The 23100-nt window shown below is 34.7% G+C and overlaps 1 protein-coding gene across 1 annotated transcript in view; it reads right to left on the reverse strand.

Moving 5' to 3' along the window:
- The window catches only part of LOC113512373 (cell adhesion molecule Dscam2), a 73832-nt gene that overhangs the window by 16947 nt on the left and 33785 nt on the right, over positions 1 to 23100 (reverse strand). The window contains 11 exon segments of the mRNA XM_052900115.1: positions 6 to 94; positions 178 to 351; positions 443 to 562; positions 5856 to 6140; positions 12221 to 12375; positions 13147 to 13304; positions 14174 to 14430; positions 15045 to 15148; positions 15478 to 15661; positions 15752 to 15900; positions 22145 to 22268. Of these exon segments, the coding sequence (XP_052756075.1) occupies positions 6 to 94; positions 178 to 351; positions 443 to 562; positions 5856 to 6140; positions 12221 to 12375; positions 13147 to 13304; positions 14174 to 14430; positions 15045 to 15148; positions 15478 to 15661; positions 15752 to 15900; positions 22145 to 22268 (1799 nt within the window).

Here is a 23100-nt window from a genome sequence, read left to right on the forward strand (position 1 = left end):
GTCACCTTTTCACCCTTGGCTTGACATTGTAGTACAGCTGGTTCACTGCGACGTGCAGTTTGGTTTCTCATTTTAATTTCAAACTGAGGTGGTGCTGTAATAGATCCAGTTTAAAATGTTTTTATATGATAATATTAAACAATGTAAATTTTATATAGAATTAAATATTTCTCTTACCCTGAACGCTAATTAAGATTACAGCAGATAGTCCAGAACCAATTCCATTGACAGCTTCACACAGATAATAACCTTCGTTTGTTTTTTGGATATTATTAATAGTTAATGCCCCATCTTCTACTTTTACATTAGGATTATTTGGCTTTAGGTCTTTGTAGTCGCCAGGTGTGTCCCCTAATAAGAAGAAGTACAATTATAGTAATAACAAAAAAGAATTGTTGTAGCAATAATATAATACTATGTTTTTATAAAAAATTTTATCTACCTTCGGCCCTTTTCCATGTAACTTGAGGCTTAGGGAAACCATCGGCTTTACATTCGACCTTGGCATCTGATCCTTGCGCAAAGGCTTTATCAGTGGGTTCCAAAATCCAACGTGGAGGAACTGAAAACATTGAATTTGTTACAACGATTGTAAGTTAATATAAACATATAAAATATAAAAAAAAAATTACTATACTTTCATTATAAAATGTTCTTTAAAAGATGCAATTATATTTTATATGTATATTATTACATACAAGTAAATAAATAACTAAATGCTACGTTCACCTCAACAGCAAAAATTTATAAAATGTCATTGATTATTCCATTTATTGGATTATTAAATCAATTCAAATTTACTGTTATTAGATCTTAATTATTATTAGATATTTTAATAATCATCATCTTTTACGGGTTTTAATGTATACTTTAAATATTTTAAAGATCTTTTCAGTTCAGTTGTTTTTGATATCAAATTGTGGTATAAAAATATACTCTTATATATCAAAATAAAACTAAAATTCTGTAAGAACATGAATAAGTTATAAGTAAAACATTTAACTGATCATTAAAGTTTTTATAAATATTTTTTTGGCACTATGTATTAATAATACGTACAGAATTCTAGTTTGTACAATGTTAAGATATGATTAAAAGCTTCTATAATGTGTTCATTGTTTTATAAGACAGTAACAGTTTAAAAATAAGAATTTTATTACATTTAAAAGTGCAAATGGTATGCGGCGAAGCTGACTCTATAGAAGCTTTTAATTACTCACAATAATGCCAAATGTTTGTTTGGGCAAAATGTATTATTTTAGCTAAGTATAAACTATATTGGACAAGTAGTCGTAATAAATAAAAAGAAAAAGCGTATTCAATGCGCTAAAGCAGTCTTGAAATAATCTAGCAGTTTTTACAAAAAATATTTTAAATTTTCGAACGAGAATTTTATTACACATAAAAAATATTACAAAACTACTAGTTTATTCCACCAACATGTTAGCAAAGCAAAGCACGTACATTACACACATACACCGAAAAGCAAACGTTGCAAATTAATGAAATAAATAAAAATTAATAGACAGGAACCCGAGGAGTAGGAAGGAGGGAAGATAAATATGCAAGGAAAGGAAAAAGAAATGGTAGTCGATGAGAGCCGCAGCCTGTCCCTAATACAACGATTTCGACGTTTATATTTGGCATACAAAAGTAATCACCAATTACTTGTAGAATAATTCGTACTTGCAAAATCAATTAACCGGGAAACGAAATAGCTCAAATTGAGGAAGACAAATGGCACCTAAATAGAAATCGTGTCATATTTTTTATATTCTGGACTTTATACAATAATGACCTATAATAACTAATAGAAGCGTTCCTATATACTATGCAAAGCTTTTCCGTGCTAGGAATGAAGGTGACACAGATATGTGCTGGATATACCATGTATTTTTAATGTAGCAGTATAGTTGGAAAAGCCGGCGGCATTGCGTGCAAGACACGCATAAGAACCGCTATGTGACCATCCAGCCGGGTCAATGAGGAGCAATGAAGCTCGTTTTGCAATTTTGGTGGCCGTTACACCAGACTTCTCCTTCAAAGGCTTTCCTTCAAAATACCACTGAATATCCAGCGGTTGATCGCCTTCCGAGACTAAACAAGTGACTTGAGTAGCCTGCCCCGCGTACAGCGGTGTCTCGAATGAGAATGGAACTATGCGAGGTATGACTGGAAACAACCATATAAATTTAGGTTAGATCTGTGGCAGGCAATGTTAGCGAATTGTGAAAATATAATGGGAAATAGTGATATCGGTGATCGATTTCAATTTTCAGGTGCAGATTTGTGATGTTAGTTCCCGTGATTAACGACGCAATAAAGTTATATTGTTCATAAACGTGCCGTTGACGACGAGAGTAGCAGCGTATTCGACTCGTCCAGCCGCGTTCTGTACGATGCAAGTATAGTTTCCTTGGTGATTCGCGCTGACCGGATTGATCGTGAGAGCGGAAGCACGTGGGCCTAGCTGCACTGTCATGATGTCACGATGAAGGCTGGAGTCTATTGTTTCACTGCTGAATGTCCACGAAATGTCGAGAGGTAGGTCTCCTTTCGTAGCAACGCAGTTGACTACCACTGTATCTCCAGGATTGTATGGCATCTCACCGAAACTGAACGGCACAATTAACGGTGGAACTGGGACAATAAATTTTTTATAAAGAAACGAGAAATGTATGAGTAGTGTTGATAGGGAGGAAACTAGAAGCATTATTATTTAGTTGATTTGTTACTCGCACCATTTACGACTAGTTCAGTCGTAAGCGATGAGGTGCCAGCTGCATTACTCGCAGTACAATTATATACGCCCGCATGTTTTGCGTCTACAGATTCGATTGTGATAAAACTACTTCTTCGGTCGATGTTACTGACACGAATTCCAGGAATAAAATTGGCCGATTTATTATTGACCATCCATTCGATGTGTAGTGGTTGATCGCCGTGTGTTATTATGCACTGAAGAGCAAAGTAATCACCGAGAAACGCCGGTTCTGGCTCGGCAACGAAAGGTGCAATTTTGGGAGGAACTGAAACAAATATTATCTACCTAAATGTCTAAGATAAGTAAAAGAATTTATTAAGCCTTTAATGACTAACCGTAAACGACTAAATCTTCAGAATAAGTAGTGCTTCCTGCACGATTTTTTCCGATGCACATATAAGAACCAGCGTGCCTGGCATCTACAGATTCTATTATAAGTAAGCTACTTCGTTTAGAGTTATTTATAATATAATTATTATTTCTTTGTGATATTGGTTGTCCATTGACCATCCACGTAATTGTGAGAGGAAGATCACCAAAATTAATAGTACATGCTGCTTGCAAATATTCTCCGACGTTTGCGGGTTTTTCGCCGAATTTGAATGGCAGAATATTTGGAGGGACTGGAAACATTGTTATGGACGATATGTGATATTAAAACAACACAACGGAAAATTCGAAGAAAAATAGATACATTTGTAGAAACTTATTAGATATAATAAAATTTTAGAATTCGAATAAGCACCGTTAATAATTAACGTCGAAGTGTGAGATTGTTTTCCAGCTGCGTTCTCAGCAACGCATGTATAATTCCCGGCATGACTATGTGTTACTGCAGCGATACTAAGAATAGCGCTTCGTTCTCCAATATTAAATACGGTTACACCAGATCTGGGTTTGATTGGTTCAGCGTTAAAAAGCCATCGTAGTTGCAATGGATGATCACCCTCAATTACCGAACAAGGTTCAGTGACTACTTGCCCGAAGTTCATCGCAACTTCCCCGAATGAGAAGGGTTGGACCACAGGAGGAACTACAGGAAAAGCAAGAATCATCCGAGATAATAATATTAGTACCGATAACGTTCAGAAGAGCAGTATGGCTGGCGGTGCCTGCCCTATTAGCCGCAGTACACGTATAGTTGCCGCTATTAGGACCCAATGCATTTGGAATATCCAGAACAGAAACACGTTCGTTCAATATCATTGTTTTTGTGCCCATTCTAGATGTGATTGGTTTGCCTTGAAAACTCCAAGTTATGTTTAAAGGCGTGTCACCTTTGGATATGTGACAATCAAGATGTACAGATTCGCCAGCAAATACGGCTTCATCCAATTCAAAAGGCTTGATGTGTGGAATAACTGAGCAAAAAATTGTTGAAATATTAGTGAGGACCTACTATACAGCTAGCTGTAAAATGATCATTTAATGGTAACCCTTAAATTGAAAAGTAGTTGAATATCTTTTTCCACTCTATTCTTTACTATATTTGTATAATAACCCACTAAGCGTTACCATAACGGAAGTATTTATGGATAGGAAAAAGTTTGCTTCATCATTTTTTTCCTGTTTCCTGTCTGTCCTAAATGGCCAAGTAAAAAATATAAACAGTAATATTTGTTACTAGAATGGCAGGTTGTTTGTACAGATTCTTAGTAATATCTGAATTTCTCGCTCTTAAATAGCAATATGTGGAGAGGAATATCTCAAAAAGAAAAGTAATAGTAAATTCTAAATTATTTTCTAACCGTGCAATATAACAGATTGTCTAAAAATGCTCTATTGTATTAGAAAAATATAACGTATCTAGCACGGTAAAGGGGGCGAAATCTAATACCATGAATGTTGATAAGAGCAGAGTGATGTACTCGTCCAGCACGATTACTAGCAGTGCAAGTATAGTTCCCACTATGCTGGCCCATTGCAGTCGGTATACTTAAAACAGAAGCTTCTTCTCCAAGCTTAGTTGTCGTTATACCCTTGTTATTGTAATAAGGTATTTCTTTTCCTTGAAAACTCCATAATATTTGAAGCGGTCGATCGCCTTTCGACACATGACAAGTAAGATGCACCGATTCACCAGCAAATATTGATTCTTCGACTTCAAATGGAATAATATGTGGAATCACTTGAATCGAGACAGATAATTTAAATTGAATGAGCATGGAAAGGAAAAATGGGGAAATTAATTATAACTAAAAAAAATATTGAACTAATCCGATAGAAATTTAAGGTACCGATCACTTTAAGCAGCGTAGTATAAGAAGCTATTCCTGCCCGATTTTTTGCGATGCAAGTGTAGTTTCCGCTGTGAGCACCGGTTAGAGACGGTAGCAGAAGTACGGAGGAGCGGTCGCCTACTTTCGAAAAAGTTCCTAGTTGTTCTGATAACGCTCGACCATTAAATTGCCAATATACGTTCAGAGGTGAATCCCCTTTAGATATGTGGCACATCATTTGCACCGATTCGCCAAAAAATAATGCTTGATCAACGTCGAATGGCAATATGTTTGGTGTAACTGTATAAAAGAAAAAAATATGAGAGGTTCAAATTATTGAAAATAAAAGAAAAATAATATATGTAATTAGTCTGTGATTACATAGTCATGCTGATTTCTTCATTATATAAAATAAAATAAAAACTAGCATTTTTGAATTGTGATAAATAATAATTTAAACCACATACTTCTTGATGTCAATATTAAACAAAACTGACCATGAACATTAAGGACAGTGGAATGATTAGTAGAGCCGGCCCTGTTGGTTGCAACACAGGTATAGTTGCCACTATGCCCGGCCGTTGCCGCAACGATAGAGAGATATGAGGCACGTGATGTCATTTTAGTAGTCATAATGTCGAGATGTGATGAACTGTTTTCAAACCCATGGAAGTGCCACTTGATATCAATTGGTAAGTCACCCTTCGACACATGGCAGTTGAGCTGAACAGATTCCCCAGCAAACACTGATTCATCCGCTTCGAACGGTACGATGTGTGGTAATACTGTTAATTTACAATGCTAAATTCATTACTTAGGCAAGCGAGCAACGTGCGAAAGAGGCGAGGGCAGTGAATGGGTTACTTTTATACCGTGGACATTAACTGAGGCAGAATGGATAGCCACGCCAGCATGATTTGCGGCATGACACCAATATTCGCCGCTGTTACTTGCTGTTGCACTAGATATTGTCAACAACGATGAGCGCTTGCCAATCTTCATAGTAGTAATTCCTTGGTGAGAGGATAGTTCCTCCCCGTGAAAAGTCCAAGTTATAGTAAGAGGAATATCGCCTTTGGAAACATGACAGTTCAATTGTACGGATTCTCCAGCAAAAACTGGCTCTTCAGCCTCAAACGGAACGATGTGCGGAGGAACTGATAAGGGAAAACACATAAAATCATAATCAAAAACGAAAAATAAAAGATGAGAAAACCTATAATTATTGTACCCTGGACATTTAATACAGCAGTGTGGTTTACGCTTGCTACGATATTTGAGGCTGTGCAGGTGTAATTTCCAGAATGATTTTCTGTAGCCGCAGCAATTGCCAATATTGAGCTTCTGTCTCCTACTTTCGTAATAGTTAATGCGGCATGTGATTTTAGCGGCTGACCGCGAAACAACCATGCGAGATTCAAAGGCGTATCGCCTTTAGGAATGTGACACATAACTTGTGTGCTTTCTCCATAAAAGACAGCTTCATCAAATTCAAAAGCGGTCATGATGGGTGCCACTGAAAGACGACTAACTTTCTACATAAAATACATACTTATTTGAATATTATACATATAATGCATGACATGAAAAACCGAGTTAGGTTAAGTTTTATTAAAGCGAGACATCACCCTTAACATTGAGCTTGGCGTGGTAGCTAGCTGTGGCAACAATATTGGATGTTGTGCATGTGTAATTGCCAGAATGTTTAGCCGTCACCGAGGGGATTATGAGAGCTGACCCCCTGTCCCCAACGTTCATGATGTTTAATCCGGGTAATAAACTCACATCGCCTCCGCTAAAACTCCACTTGAAATTTAAAGGTTTATCTCCTTTTGGAACGTGGCACATTACTTGAACTCCTTCTCCAAAAAAAACTGATTCATCAAAATCGAAAGGAGTTATACTTGGCGCCACTGAAAATTACATTTTCCATGGAAACCTCTCTCTTATTGTAATTTTCCATTGTATAATTACGGATTGTTATTTATTTTAATATATAAGCTTATAATATTTTAGATGAGAATCAACATTCAAACATGAACAACTTAAAAGCACTTACGATTTTTATGACCCGCCAAAGTTACACTGTAAAGTGGGAATAATAAATGAGTCGGATGTTTACATAAGACAGGCACTACTTCTACCAGGCTCGAGGCTTGAGGTAGCAAACAGTTGAAACATATACCATTAACAATCAGTTGTGCAGTATGATTCACTGAACCAGCATCATTTGCCACTACGCAGGAATAATTTCCTTGATTTTGATGGGCGACAGATTCGATGTTGAGCTGGCTCATGCGACTACTCTTCGAGATAACAACTCCATTATAACCATTTGATATTAATTTTCCATTAAAATACCAATCAATTTTTAATGGCAAGTCTCCTTTGCTAGCTCCACAAGTGACGAAAACCATATCCTGGGCATTAAATGATTCCTCGCCGAATTCAAAAGGCATGATCTGTGGAGGGACTATTGGAATACGAGTCAGCAAAGAGGCATGACTTAAATCTACATTACTTAAAGCTACTGTATTTTTAAAATTACACAACCGTCAATGTGCCAGTCGTTCATATTTTTAAGCTCTTTAAATTTGATTTAACTCCTTTTTACCTACCAAATTTTACTTAACTATTGTTTTTTTATATTACTTTATAATCAATATTTGTTTTCGATTTCTTTAAGTGTTAATAATTTTGTTTCTATTTTTAAATTACTCGAGTGCTAAAAAATATTTATTAAAAATTAAATCATGGTTATGTTATGACTGAACAAGTGTGGGTTTATGACAATAAAATAAAAAAAAAGAATTAGGTGATGTGTGTTGTCTAGTTTAGGTCACACACGTTAATGATTGTACGATAAGCTTTAATTATTAAATACATTACATAAACAACACTAAGTAACACAAATCTGTATAAAATTAACAAAAACTGTGCGAATACAAGCGTAGTGTTAATGAAAGATCCAACTATATCCAAAACTTGTACCATTGACGTTGAGAACCGCAGTGTGGCTACTGTGACCAGCATCGTTTTCTGCGATACACGTATAATTGCCGATATGTTCGTGTTGTACATTATCTATACTCAGAATTGATATTCTTTTTCCGTTTCTATTTATTATAATTCCATTATTATTTCCCGAATACAAAATCTGGTCATTTAGTTGCCAGTGGATTTTTAAAGGTAAATCTCCTTTTCCAACGGTACATGTCAATGATACAGTATCTCCAGCATTTAGGATTTCTTCGCCGAAATTAAATTGTGTAACCTGTGGCGCAACTATCGAATTTATTTGTATTAGTGTCGACTCTACTGACTAATTTTATGTTATCTGTACATCAATTTATTGCACACCATCGTCTAACTCGTTTTGCCAAAGTAAAAGGATGGATTTGGGGTAAAACTATTTAAATGGATATAATAAATTAGTGGAAAACAAAACATATATTCAAGCAGTCTATAAGAATATGAAATTTGTAACACAACCATTAACTTCTAACGATGCGCTGTGATTCACTTGACCGGCCAAGTTTTGAACGTGACAGGCATAAACTCCTCTGTGTGTTCCATTCACTGAGTCAATACTCAAAAAGGACCCCTTCAGGCTCATTGTGCCAATTACGATTCCTAATGTATTGGCCCGAGATATTTTTCTTCCATTTAAACTCCATGAAAAATTTGCCGGCAAATCGCCTTTATGCATAACGCATTGAACGGAAGCAGTATCACCAGCATTGACCGGCTCGTCACCAAAATCGAAAGGAGAAATCTGGGGAGGAACTGTAGCGATGCAAATATAACTTATGTGGATTATAACGATCAGTAATAATATTCTATCACTAATTTGATTAGAAACTATCGTACGGAACCATAATCATCTCATAAATCTTCATTGTGACGTTTCCGGTTTTTTACTATGCTCTATTTGCCTAATGATTATATTTCTTTATTTTATGATATATTGTTATAATCTGTTGGCGAAAAACCTCTTTTTACCTTTTAGATTTAATATTCTTCTATTTCTAATATGTCTTTTTATAACTTATTATATTTGCTTTATTGATATATACGCCTTTGTGAAGGAAATAAAAACTGATAAGTCTCTAATCATATTTAATTATTGCCACTGTTCTTTCTTCCTACCAGCGCATATTTAATAATTACCGACTTCGATTGTTGATAGAATATGGAAAGGAACATTAAGGATAAATCTAAATAATATTTGTAAAAACATTTAAAGTTACTAAGAAGCAAAAAAATATTAAGGTACCATTTACTGACAACTCAGCTGAATAACTAGCGTTTCCCGCTGGATTAGATGCGAAACATGTATAAATCCCTGTATGAATCGAGTCTACTGCATCTATCGCTAAACTGCTTGATTTATGGCCGATCTTCGTGATACCAACTCCTTGTAACTTTTTAATGGGCTTTCCATTTAGATACCAAGTAATATTTATAGGTGTATCACCTTTTGTCACCATACACTGAATACCAACAGTATCTCCTGCATTGGCTGGCTCCTCCCCAAAAGTGAATGGATGGATTTGGGGTAGAACTGTTAAAATAATATATTTTAGCTAACAAAAATTATATAAATATATATTAAAAAAGATATAATTTGAAAATGAACCATTGACTTCTAATTTTGCGCTGTGATTCACTTGGCCTGCTAAATTTTCGACGTGACAAGCGTACAGTCCTCTATGTGTTCCATTTACAGAGTCGATATTCAAAAATGTGACTTTCGGACTCATGCTGCCTATTGCTATCCCCATGGAGTTTGTTTGCCCTATTTTTTTTCCGTTTAAACTCCATGAAAAATTTGCTGGTAGATCGCCTTTATGCATTACGCATTGAACAGATGCAGTGTCCCCAGCATTAGCTGGCTCGTCGCCAAATTCAAAAGGTAAAACTTGCGGCGGCACTGTAGCAATATTAAAGCACTATGTACACGAATTTTGAATTACGATTTATTTTGTTTTGTTTATAGGTATCAACATATACAATTTTGTTTTTAATGAAGTTTCTTGTTTCTTAATAGATTTGGGTGTATAGGATAAAAGGAGCCGTAAGAAATAAATAAATTAAGAGTAAAATAAATTTGAGTTGCTTTAGGTATGGGTACGAGTACCGTTAACTTCAAGAATTGCAGTGTGGTTGGTGGCGCCTGCCGGGTTGGTCGCCACACAGTAATAAGTGCCTCTGTGCATTTCATTTACTGAGTCTATATTTAGTATAGAGGTCTTTTTATTGACGGCTAACAATTGTATTCCATAATCATTATTTTTAGTCAGTATTTGTCCATTCAGAACCCACTTGATTTTGAGAGGTTGATCCCCCTTACTGACTGCGCATGACACTGAGGTCGATTCTCCGGCATTCGCAGGTTGATCTCCGAATTCAAAGGGTAATATTTGTGGAGGCACTAAATAAAAACTATCATTAGAGAAAAACAACAACTGTGCAGGATCATGTATGAAAAACGATGTAGCTTTGGCGGGTGGGTACCTAATAATTTTATCTTTTACTTAGAATTTAACTTATCTCTTATCGTGTTTTATAGTAGGTATGCTTTATTAACGTACATAGTATTTTATTAACGTCCTGCAAGAGAAATTTTATTAATAAAACATTTACTTATAAGTAATGTCATAGTTTTTTTAGTTAACTTTAACCTAAATAGATTTTTGATTTAGTGATTCGACTGTCATATTTATAGCAAAATATATTATATATATTTTTTTTATATTATATTATGGTTATCAATTACATGTACGATTTTTTTTAATCGAACAAAGCATTCAACTTTATTAGTTAAGTGTAATTAAGTAGGTATATACTTAGGTATAAACAATCTTTTCTCTGTATCAATACCGTAGCTGTAGAAATAGGTAACTAAATTTAATAAAATTAGTAGTTAGTCGAGTTTATTTATTTATGTATTCTTTATAGATTACATTAAAAAACATATACAAAAGGCGGACTTAATGTTATATAGCATTTTTTCCCAGTCAAACTTTGGAAAAATAGAAATAAAATTATGCGGTAAAAAATATTGAAAATTACATACATACATATCTGTCACGCCTGTATCTCATTAGGGTAGGTAGAAACAATGGAACGCCAAATGCTTCGATTAAATAGTTACACTTTGTTGACGTTGTCGAATCACTAGATTTATTGAAAACTTTTTAATTAAACTAATTGTCTGTAACAGAATTGCTCGTACTATGACATTACTATACATACAGAAGTGTCACTGAATAAAACTTTTAGTTTATTGAATATTATTTATCCATATAATATTTTAACTATCGATTACGTACTTATCATTATATAAAATTCAGTGTCGAAACCATTTACTTGTTGTAGTAAAACTGAATTACCTCATATATTCATATATATTATTATCTGTGTCTATACCATAATATCTCTATTATAACATTTACCAAATACTTAAATCTTATTTTTTCGAATTCGAAAAAATTCAATAGCCTAATCAAGATACATTTTACATGCCTGTAAAAATAAAGGAAATTCATATTAATAAGAAAAAGTTTATTAATACATGTAACAAGTAAATGGTTTTCTACTTCTGTAAATATTTATTTAATAAACAAATACGTAGTAGAATTTGTAAAATGGATCACAGTCAAATGTTGAGCAAGTCAAAAATGCTAACCTTAGTAATTTGTGCAACTAAGAAATTATAAAATAATATTTTATATGCTTAAAATAGTTCCTAGGTAGTCATAACTTGTAGGCATAGATTAGAAATATCTATATATCTCAAAGTTATTGTATAGATCTGGGAGTTTTAAATAATAAGGTATCACTTTTTCCGTTTAATTATCAACGTAAATTTGTTGTTTTAGATATTGTTATAATAAAATTTACCATTTGATTGTTAATTTTTTTTATTCTATTTCAATTGCTATTTTCGATTCTTTTACTCTATCTAACCTATCTTAGTTACTAATTGTAATGTTTTGTCTCTTTCTTTAGAATATGTTTCTTATTTTTAAAGAAAATTATAAAAAATCTAGATATATTATAGACGATAAAAGAATCTTAATTATAATTAAGAAAAGTTTATTGGAGGTTTTTTTATTACTTATTATCAACTATGGTCAGCATTTAATATCTCGCTCAACAGCTATCATCATAATTTCAACCATTCGTTGTTATTTAAAATCAATTTGGTATTATCATATTCTAGCCAACTTACCCATAACTTGAAGTTCGAGATTTCCTTTGACACTGTATCCCTGTGAATTCTTAGCTACACAAGTGTAAGTGGCTTGGTCGCTAATACGCTCTACGTTCTCAATAACGAGAGTCCCGTTGGGGAAGACTTTCTGCTTGCGGTTGATGGGTAGAACTCTGCAAAGTAGCATAAAAGATAATTTTATTTCGGTTACATCACAGAAATACTTTAATAGAAGGCTTCTTCGCATCTCTAAAAGGATTTAAATTTTTCAGTCTCTCACAAAATTGGTCTTCATATTAAATTGTACCTCAAGTTGTCACTTTTTATTACCTTTTGTGAAGAGAAAATAAACCATTCATTCATATTTCATACTTCATTTTCCCATTTAATTTTGATTAGAATCAAATATAGTCGAATAGTCGAATTTATCATCAGATGTACATATATATGTAGATGTACTATAACTACTACCTATGTTTTGTCATATTTCGTTTTATATATTTCGTTTTATCTATATATCTAATAGAGGTCATAAATGTACTTCGTTTGTAAGGGGTTAAAAGAAAAGCGTGCATGGCTGAAGTGTACCATAATATTGCACTGACACAATTGTATAATTTATATATGTAGGATCTGTACGTACTTATAACACAATAGTTAAAAAGCTATATAAATCGATTTAATACATAAATCGATTTTGTGTATTTTCGTTACGATTGTCAAGAAAAAGATTAAAAGAGAAAACTCACTTTTTACCAAAAGTGTGTGTAAGGCAAGTGTGCTTTTCACCGTGTGTATTTTACTTATGATTTTCGCCTGTATTATAAAATTTATAGATGTCACAGAATAATATTAAAAAAAAAACTGAACAGTAAAAATTGTCTGCATTTCCTATGATGCTACAAGAATTATATAATTTGTAAATTTCATAAATTGAAACTGACCGGCCATCTCGCTCCCACACAATAGAATCGATGGGATATCCGGCGACGGGGCAGTGGGCGATGAGGGTATCACCGGCAACAACTGGGCGTTTCTTCATAGGGCGGATGTAAGGCAGACCATAAACGTTAACGCGAGCTGAGTGTGAAGCGCTGCCGACCTGAAAGTTTACAAAATTCCATTTTGTAGAGAGACACTTCTCGATGTTTCTGTTTATGTCATTTTATACATTATTTCTTTAGCGAATTAGATATAAATCAGTCACGTAGAATAACTCAATTTAACCATATAAATAAAACTTATATAGTGTTCGTTACATAGGCCTATGTTCAGCAGTGGACAGATAACGGCATATATGATAAATATGATGATAATGATAGTGTTCGTTACTAGGTGTTTTTATTAATATCTGCTAGACGGATTTGGCAAGCTTTTTACTTTCATAATAACTATATACTCATGCTTATTTACACTTTTTGCTACATTTACCTACATATTGGTCGTATAGACATTTCATCAAAATCGGTTCAGTAGTAAAAAAAAATATATTTCAATAGTAGCAAAATCAGTTATTTTAATTTAAAAACTAATTTTGAAATATTTTCAACTACTATTTAAGTATATTTTTATGAGAAACATAATTTACGTAAATATTTGTAAATTTGATTAATAAAAATGAAATAAATAAATATCCTTATTACCCATGAAATTTGAAATTTACACAGGACAAATGAAGCCTGATAAGTCAGCTAGTTTATACAGGATAAAATTAAAATCGTTAGCGGTACATAAAACTAAGAATCTATTCAGCTATAGAATATATTAGGATAGAAATTTCGTTATACAACTATTTAAAAAAGACAAAATATTCTGAATTTCCTGCGCTAATTTGGCAACTGAACGCTCCGTGTTATTTTAGGATACTAAAATTTTTTGTCGTTTTCCAAATTAGTGAAAATGCTTAGTATCACTTTAATCCTGTAATAGAAAGAAATTGTATTTTAATATATTAAAAGTAAGATAGAATACCTTGCTTAGTGCCACACACGAGTACAATCCACCGTCGTTGGTCTGAACTGAGGAGATGTTAAGGTGCGATTCAACATTTCCATCAGCTGTGACAAATTGTCCGATTTGCAGCCGTTCACCGCTGGACAGTTTGTCGCCGTCGAGGAACCACGTGATATCGGGAGTCGGATTGCCGGATGCGATGCATTTCAGCCGCAGCGAAGGACCGGACCGGAGGGTTTGCTCGCCGAAGCTGTGACGAATTTGAGGCGGTTCGACTGAAATTTTAAAAGTTCTATGCAAATCTAGGCTCAAATAATGAATTAAAATGTTTTCTCGGGTCTCCGTTTCTAAATGACATATTAAGTTATAATTTTCATTTATGAAGGTTACGAATACATTATAGCAAGTTTGGAAAAACAAGATCACCTATCATATCAAATTAAAATATAAAGTTTTATATATTTTTCAATGATCAAGAGTACTGTGATCACGAATTAAAACCAGAATTGTACAATATTATTTATATTAAAATATTGGTAAAAAAATCTTTTTAAAATCTATATAATGCAAAATATGACAATGTTTAGATTTCTACTGACAAATTCATTGAAATTTATTTTAAGAGTAATAAAATAGATATTTCGTTAATCCTTCAATGAAATTTTTTAATAGTAAAAATAGTAGATATATGCACATAATGGTACATACAACATTAATGCTCTTAATTAGGAGTCTCTAAATTGTATATGACGATGCGCCTGTCTGTTGTGCTGTACCACACCTAGTACTTTATTTAAAACTCAAATTTAATAAACATATAAATATATAATAGGTGTAGGTATAAAGAAACAAATTTATACTGACTCATATAATTATGGTATATACTCACATCGTCCTCCAAGTTTCAGTTCAGCGCTAGCACCGGCACTCTCCTGGTCATTCCGAATAAAACACTGATACATGCCCTTGTCCTCTTTCTTGACCGATTCGATTCTGTAAATTAATACCATTATACATACATTTAAATTTGATTGTATTTATATCGTATCTTTCGTTTGTAACCCAGGTTCATTAGTTTTGTATTTTTAGTTATTGGTGGTTAATCGATTTAAGATCAGACTTGATTACTTCTAGTTATCAACATAATAACATAAGTAGGTATATTCTTCTCCCTGGCTAGTTACCGTATTTCTACGCAAAATTTTTTCGTAAAAAATGCTTATGATTAACATATATACAACAAAAAGCATCTATAATTTATTTCGGTGCGTGTCAAAGTTTACGTAACATTTAATTACGTTATAATATTTAAATAGTATAACCTCAAAACAGCATCATGATGGTTCATGTCCTTGCCGTCCTTTAACCAAGTAACAGTTTTAATGGGGTTGCCTTCATATTTGCAAGTGAATACAGCGGGTCGTCCAAAATCTACAGTTTGTGTCGCTGGCTCAACAGCAGCTTTGAGGGGAGCGGTTACAGTCAAAACAGTTTCTACTGATTCGCCTGAAATACATGTTAAATAGATATAATTTGCGTACTTCAAGGTTACTTGCGTAAAATATCTCATATAGCTAAAATAATTATTCAACTCACCTCCTACAGAATTGTTTACAACACAAAGATACTTTCCGGAGTCCTCAACTTTTGCCTCTTTAATGATCAAGGTACCAGACACTTGTTTTACTCTATCATTAAGTGTTACTGGTTGTTTACGTGTCGATCCGTCAATAAATTTATACCATCTGAAACAAGAGAGAATAAGTTTAGGTAATGTTCTATTAATATTACAATCAGAGGCAAAATAAATTATTGATTTATATTAATTAAAGCTGGTATTGCGTTTATAAATTAAAAAGGGGGAAATTATTTTCTATATTCCAACTAGAGCCGTCAATCACGAAACAACAACAAAATAACTTTTCGAGACACTGCCCTTTGTTTTTAGAAAAATAAAGTCTTCTAAGATTGCAAAATTTTAAGAAGAAACATAAATGCAGCCCATCGCAATAATCATCATATAATTTTCTCACGCCATTCATATGATTCAAATATGTAAGTCAAACAAAACTACCTACAATCTAAAAATACAGAACTACCACATCAATTGGAACTTAGGTTGTATTTAATATCCAATAAATTATGTTAACTGTAGCCGTTTTTTTTTAAAAAGCACAAAGTAAAGATTAGAAGCGGCTGTATAAAGCAAGAACACCCTGACACTTACCAGGTGTCTACGCTGCTCAATCGTTACTTTGGCTGGGGATGGTAATAGAGGCACGCGGCCGGCCGCGGTTCGTCACGCCTTCATGTCACGTGTGGGCGGGCCCACCGCCGCAACAGACTGCAATAACAACTCACATCAGTACATTGGAATGATATGGTGTGCTCGTGATAAATGAATGCGTGAGATGCCGACGACCGGCCATAAAGAATTAACAACAGTACCTCATTAAAGGAGCAGGGAAAGCTTGGACTTCACAAAGTAGTGCGAGACTATTATTATTTCGACCTACAAGACGATTGAGGCCATCGCCTGTCCCTTTTGGCCCGGTCCTACCAGTCGGCTCTGGAATAAAAACCGACAATCAACAACTATCCTTTAACACTCACCTAAATAAAGGCGATGGGAAAGCAGAAACTTGACATGTCATATAAGCCACATCTTTTTGCGGCACGAAGAAAACTTCCCAACCTTCAAAAAGTTTAGTAGACTCTTTTCTAGGGGCAATTTTATTTGTTGGCTCTGTAATGACAGGGACGACTCTTAGGTGAAATACAAGACTAAAGCTCTCAAATCGATGGTAAAAAGTGAGTTTTTTTTTTTTTTATTTAAATAAGACGTTTTAACTATAGATCAAGGGCTTACCTTTTTAGATGACAAACACGTGCTGTACCTCGCGGCGGTAGTGATTAGCAGATCGTATAATATCAATATTTGAAACTTACCTAAACCGGGGTGCAGGGAAACCCGTTACATCACAGGTAAGATAAACAGATTCTGCTTCAGAGACTAGAAAAATTTCACCACCTTCGAATTTTCTACTTTTATCACTTCGCGGAGCAATTTTATTTGTTGGTTCTGCAATATGCGAGATTTAATAGAAACGCACCTTGATATCGGTATGGGATATCCCTGCGCAGGGCAGACAAATGCCACTGAATGTTTTTGAGGATAATGTACAGCAGCTTTTGATGTTGCAGTAATACTTGGCGCTGAACTTGTGATTGGTTCTATAGGAACATTTTTAATATTCTTTGAAGATCCGGTAAATTTTAAACGAATAACTAGGTATGTTTAATGATAGTTAAACTTGCCTGAATGTTGGTATCGGAAAAGCTTGAGCTTGGCATAATAATCCAAAGCTTTGATTAATAGTTCTTATAAAAGTAATACTGCGGGCGTCGTTTGAGAAAGTAGGTGTTTTGAAGCCAACTGGTTCTGTAGTTAAAAAATTAGTAACTTTTATTTATATCATTCAAATACTACACTTGCCTGAAATTTGGAGCAGGATAGCTTTGAGCTTGACAGAGTAGAGCAAAGCTTTGTCCAATACGTTTTCTAAATATACTACCCATAGACTCAGTCGAAAATGTAGGAGATTTTGCGCCAACTGGTTCTATAAAATTGGAGACTATTAGATATCTCATAGAAGAAATTATATCAAAAATATGAAAGAGAACTTGCCTGAAAACTGGTACTGGATATGCTTGAGCTTGACATAGTAAGACAAAACTTTGATTTTCATGTCTTTTAATAGATGACAAGGTTGATTCACTCGAGAAAGTAGGGACTTTAAATCCAACAGGCTCTGTATAAAATAATATACGAGTATGTAGCTATATTAGCCGAATTACTATATTACTACAGATATACAAATATTGTGAAACAGTATTCAATAATCGCTTCATAGTAGGCAATATCAGAAATATTTCAGTAAGAATAGACTAGTAAAATAATACAATAAGGGCACTTGCCTGAAAAATGGGATAGGGAAAGCCTGGGCTTGGCACATCATTGCAAAACTTTGACCTCTATATCTTGTTACTGCTGATAACGTAAAATCTGTAGAAAATGTCGGCGGCTTGGAACCCACTGGCTCTGTATAAGAAAAATGGAAATATTTTTTATTGACTTACCTAAAAATAGGAGTAGGAAATGCTTGTGCCTGGCAGAGAAGTGCAAAACCTTGTCCAATTTCTCTGATAAATATACTGCCTTTGGAGTCAGTAGAGAAGGAAGGTGCTTTTGCACCAACGGGTTCTAAAATGAAATATGTACTCTTAACGTCTCATCCTACCTGAATTTCGGTTGAGGATATCCTTGCGCTTGGCAAAGCATTGAACCACCAGAGGACGCTTCTATATTGTAATTATAAGATGATGCGGATGTGGGGAATGCCGGAGCTCGAGCAGTAACTGGTTCTAAACCCAAGAAATAAACATCTAAGTATTGTGCACTCACTTGAATAAAGGAGGGGGGTGAGCTTGAGCTTGGCATAGTAATGTTATTGCTTGTACGGCCAGTTTTGTAACCGTAGTGCTTTTGAATTCCAATGAAAATGACGGCGCCTTTGATCCGATAGGCTCTGTGACAATTTGATCGAAATAGTTGAAGTTTATAAACTTACTTTTCTTACCTGAACATTGGGACAGGAAATGCTTGGGCTTGACAAAAAAGAGCGAAGTCTTGCTCAGTTCTACGCACTATTCCTGAGAATTGTACGTCATTTGAAAATGTGGGAGATTTCGATCCTACAGGTTCTAAAATGGAAAAATAGGCATATTTATTCACCTGAATAGCGGTACAGGAAAACCTTGAGCTGGGCATAGTATGTTTAAACTTTGACCAATTTTCCTCATATACCAAGAAAATTTGTTATCAGTTGAAAAGGAAGGCGACTTCGTTCCTATGGGCTCTAGAATTAAGAAATTAATAATATTAGCAATTAAAATACCTGTATACAGGAATAGGGTAACCTTGGGCTGGACAAAACAATGCTAATGTTTGTTGTATTGGTCTAATAAACCATGCTAATCTGTCGTCTGTGGAAAACGTGGGTGGCTTCGAACCGATGGGCTCTGTAATATATTATAAATATTAATAATTCTCACCTAAACAGTGGAACTGGGAATCCCTGGGCTGGACATAATAGGGCAAAATCCTCATTGGCTTGAATTTCAAACCATTGCAGTTTAGACCCACTTGAAAACGAAGGACTTTTGGATCCTATTGGTTCTAAAATTGATGATTAATTAGAGCATATAGTACCTGAATATAGGTGCTGGATATCCCTGCGCTGGGCATAATAATGCAAAGCCTTGCATAACGTCCTTAACATACCATGCCATTTTGAAATCCATAGAAAAAGTAGGAGATTTGGAACCAACAGGCTCTAAAACAAATTGTATTTACCTATATACTCGTTGAAACTCACCTAAATACTGGGACTGGAAATGCTTGCGCCAGACAAAGTAAAGTTACGTTGAAATCCCTTGCAAATTCCACAAATTCTATAGTTTTAGTTGGAACTTTGGGTGGGGCGCTATTAATTGGCTCTAGAAGAAAATTATTAAAAGTAATAATACCCTTATTTATTACCTGTATAAGGGCACTGGAAAAGCTTGAGCAGGACACAGTAGCGTCACGCTTGCGTTAACAAATGTATTAAAGCCCCTAACATTATCCAAAGTAGGGAACTTTGGCGGGACTCTTCCTACAGGCTCTGAAGATAATAATCCCAAAATAGCGTCAATTTTATAATACTCAAATAATCTATTACCTGAATATTGGTATAGGGTGAGCTTGTGCTGGACAAAGTACTGTTATTGTACCATTGGATGAACCTTCGATAATATCGATCATTTTAGTAGCAACCTTAGGGGCAGCACTACCCACGGGTTCTATAGAAAAAGAATGTTACGTATAATTCTATTGTAAAATATAGTCTCAGGATATATATACCTGAAAATTGGAGTAGGATATGCTTGAGCAGGACATAATATTGTAACGTTGTCGTCTCTTTTAGCATCAAATGCGCGACTTTTATCCCCGCTAGTGAATTTAGGTGAAACACGACCGACAGGTTCTATGAAAAAATAGCTATCATTATTCGTTTAGAAATTTACCTGAATAATGGGACCGGGAAAGCTTGTGCCGGACATAATAGCGTTAAACTGGTGCTAAGCAAACTGCTGAAACTTCTTGAGCTATCCATCGAAGGAAATTTAGGCGAAACTCGCCCAACTGGCTCTAAGAACACAAGAGTAACATGAATAACAATACCTGAACATTGGAATTGGAAATGCTTGTGCTGGACAAAGCATTGTCACACACGAATTCCAAGTAAAAGTAAAGCTGCGTCCAGTTTCAATCGATGGAAATTTTGGAGAGACTTTCCCCATTGGTTCTGTTACAGACAAATTAAAAATTACCTAAATAATGGAGCGGGAAATCCTTGTGCAGGACAAAGCAAAGGTACGTCATCACCAGTATTTGCTATGAATGTTCTACTAAAAGCTTGAGCAGGACACAGTAGCGTCACGCTTGCGTTAACAAATGTATTAAAGCCCCTAACATTATCCAAAGTAGGGAACTTTGGCGGGACTCTTCCTACAGGCTCTGAAGATAATAATCCCAAAATAGCGTCAATTTTATAATACTCAAATAATCTATTACCTGAATATTGGTATAGGGTGAGCTTGTGCTGGACAAAGTACTGTTATTGTACCATTGGATGAACCTTCGATAATATCGATCATTTTAGTAGCAACCTTAGGGGCAGCACTACCCACGGGTTCTATAGAAAAAGAATGTTACGTATAATTCTATTGTAAAATATAGTCTCAGGATATATATACCTGAAAATTGGAGTAGGATATGCTTGAGCAGGACATAATATTGTAACGTTGTCGTCTCTTTTAGCATCAAATGCGCGACTTTTATCCCCGCTAGTGAATTTAGGTGAAACACGACCGACAGGTTCTATGAAAAAATAGCTATCATTATTCGTTTAGAAATTTACCTGAATAATGGGACCGGGAAAGCTTGTGCCGGACATAATAGCGTTAAACTGGTGCTAAGCAAACTGCTGAAACTTCTTGAGCTATCCATCGAAGGAAATTTAGGCGAAACTCGCCCAACTGGCTCTAAGAACACAAGAGTAACATGAATAACAATACCTGAACATTGGAATTGGAAATGCTTGTGCTGGACAAAGCATTGTCACACACGAATTCCAAGTAAAAGTAAAGCTGCGTCCAGTTTCAATCGATGGAAATTTTGGAGAGACTTTCCCCATTGGTTCTGTTACAGACAAATTAAAAATTACCTAAATAATGGAGCGGGAAATCCTTGTGCAGGACAAAGCAAAGGTACGTCATCACCAGTATTTGCTATGAATGTTCTACTAATATCTCCCGTGGGAAATTTTGGTGATACTCTTCCCATCGGTTCTATGGAAATAACATTGGAATCTTATGAGAATTAGTGAAAAATGTACATATGTATATATGTATAGTAAGTATATCTTGTGTCTTACCTAAATACTGGGATAGGGAAAGCTTGCGCAGAACACAATATCGATATTGTTTGATTTGCATTAAAACTGAAAAGTCTACTTTTTTCAAGAGACGGAAATTTTGGTGATACTTTCCCCAAGGGCTCTGTAGTAAAAATACATTATTTTTACATATTGGAGGTAAATTTGAGAAAACACTAACAACTATTATTACTCAATACACATAAGACATAATACAACTATAATAAGTCATCATTGTTTGATAAATTCAATACTATGTATATATTACAAAGATACCTGAAAAGTGGGACTGGAAACGCCTGCGCGGGACATTGTAATGTAAAAGGATCATTTTTCTTAATTCCAATCATTGTTCCCATAACAACAGAAGCAAATTTTGGCGGAACACGACCGACAGGTTCTATAAAAAGTTATTATTAAAAAGATCATTTTGTTATTTATTATTTACCTGAATAGTGGGGTTGGGAATGCTTGTGCAGGGCACTGCAACGCATAAGATTCATTTTTCTTAACTTCGAACATAGTTCCAGTTAGTACACTTGCAAATTTAGGAGGAACTCGGCCCACCGGTTCTAGAATTATTTTCAAAATACATAGGATTTGATATAAGAAAATGTTATAGAGACAGAGAAAGCCTTTGCAGGACATAATAATCAGAATATTGATGCTGTTAAAAATATGATGTCGCCTAGTACTATGGACAAATTATTTGATACGCACCCTATTCACACTGATGAAATATGTGCATAACGTCGATAATTTAAGAATTCTTACCGGTATAGTGGTGCAGGGTAAGCCTGCGCAGTGCAAAGTACTGCGAGACTGGAGTCCACCATAAACTGGAATCCGCTTGTTGTCATCGCGCTAGGGAACTTGGGAGGTACTCGGCCCACAGGCTCTGCGCATGTTGGGAGAAGGTGGATTTGGAGAATGGACACAAAACGTCAGAAAATGTGCACTACATATAAGTAACCTGACAGACCCCTACTTTCTCTATGGCGATTTATCTTATAAAGTATCGTATTAAGAGTGACGAGTAAAGACCCTGCAGGGTACCCTATCCCAACATTCAGGCAAGTTTACACTTTTACACAAAGTTTATGGTGTAGGTCTATATATATATATCCATAAACTTCATGAAAACAATTACGCTGTCAATTAGTAGGTACTTATTCTATTAAATTTAAAAACATTTTCAAAATCGACCAGGATTCCATCAATGATAATAATTTTCAATTATTGTTATTATAAGAGATAGAATAAATACCATGATGGCAAAGCAGAATATCTACATCATAATTTTTTTAAGTCATTCCATATAAATAAAATCCAGATTATAATATACTGATAGTAGTTTAAATTAGAATAGTAGAAACTGTAAATCATTAAAAAAGAAAAGTATTC

The sequence above is a fragment of the Galleria mellonella genome, unplaced genomic scaffold, assembly GCF_026898425.1.
Source record: "Galleria mellonella isolate WM207_F2 unplaced genomic scaffold, CSIRO_AGI_GalMel_v1 utg64, whole genome shotgun sequence".
NCBI lineage: Eukaryota > Metazoa > Arthropoda > Insecta > Lepidoptera > Pyralidae > Galleria > Galleria mellonella.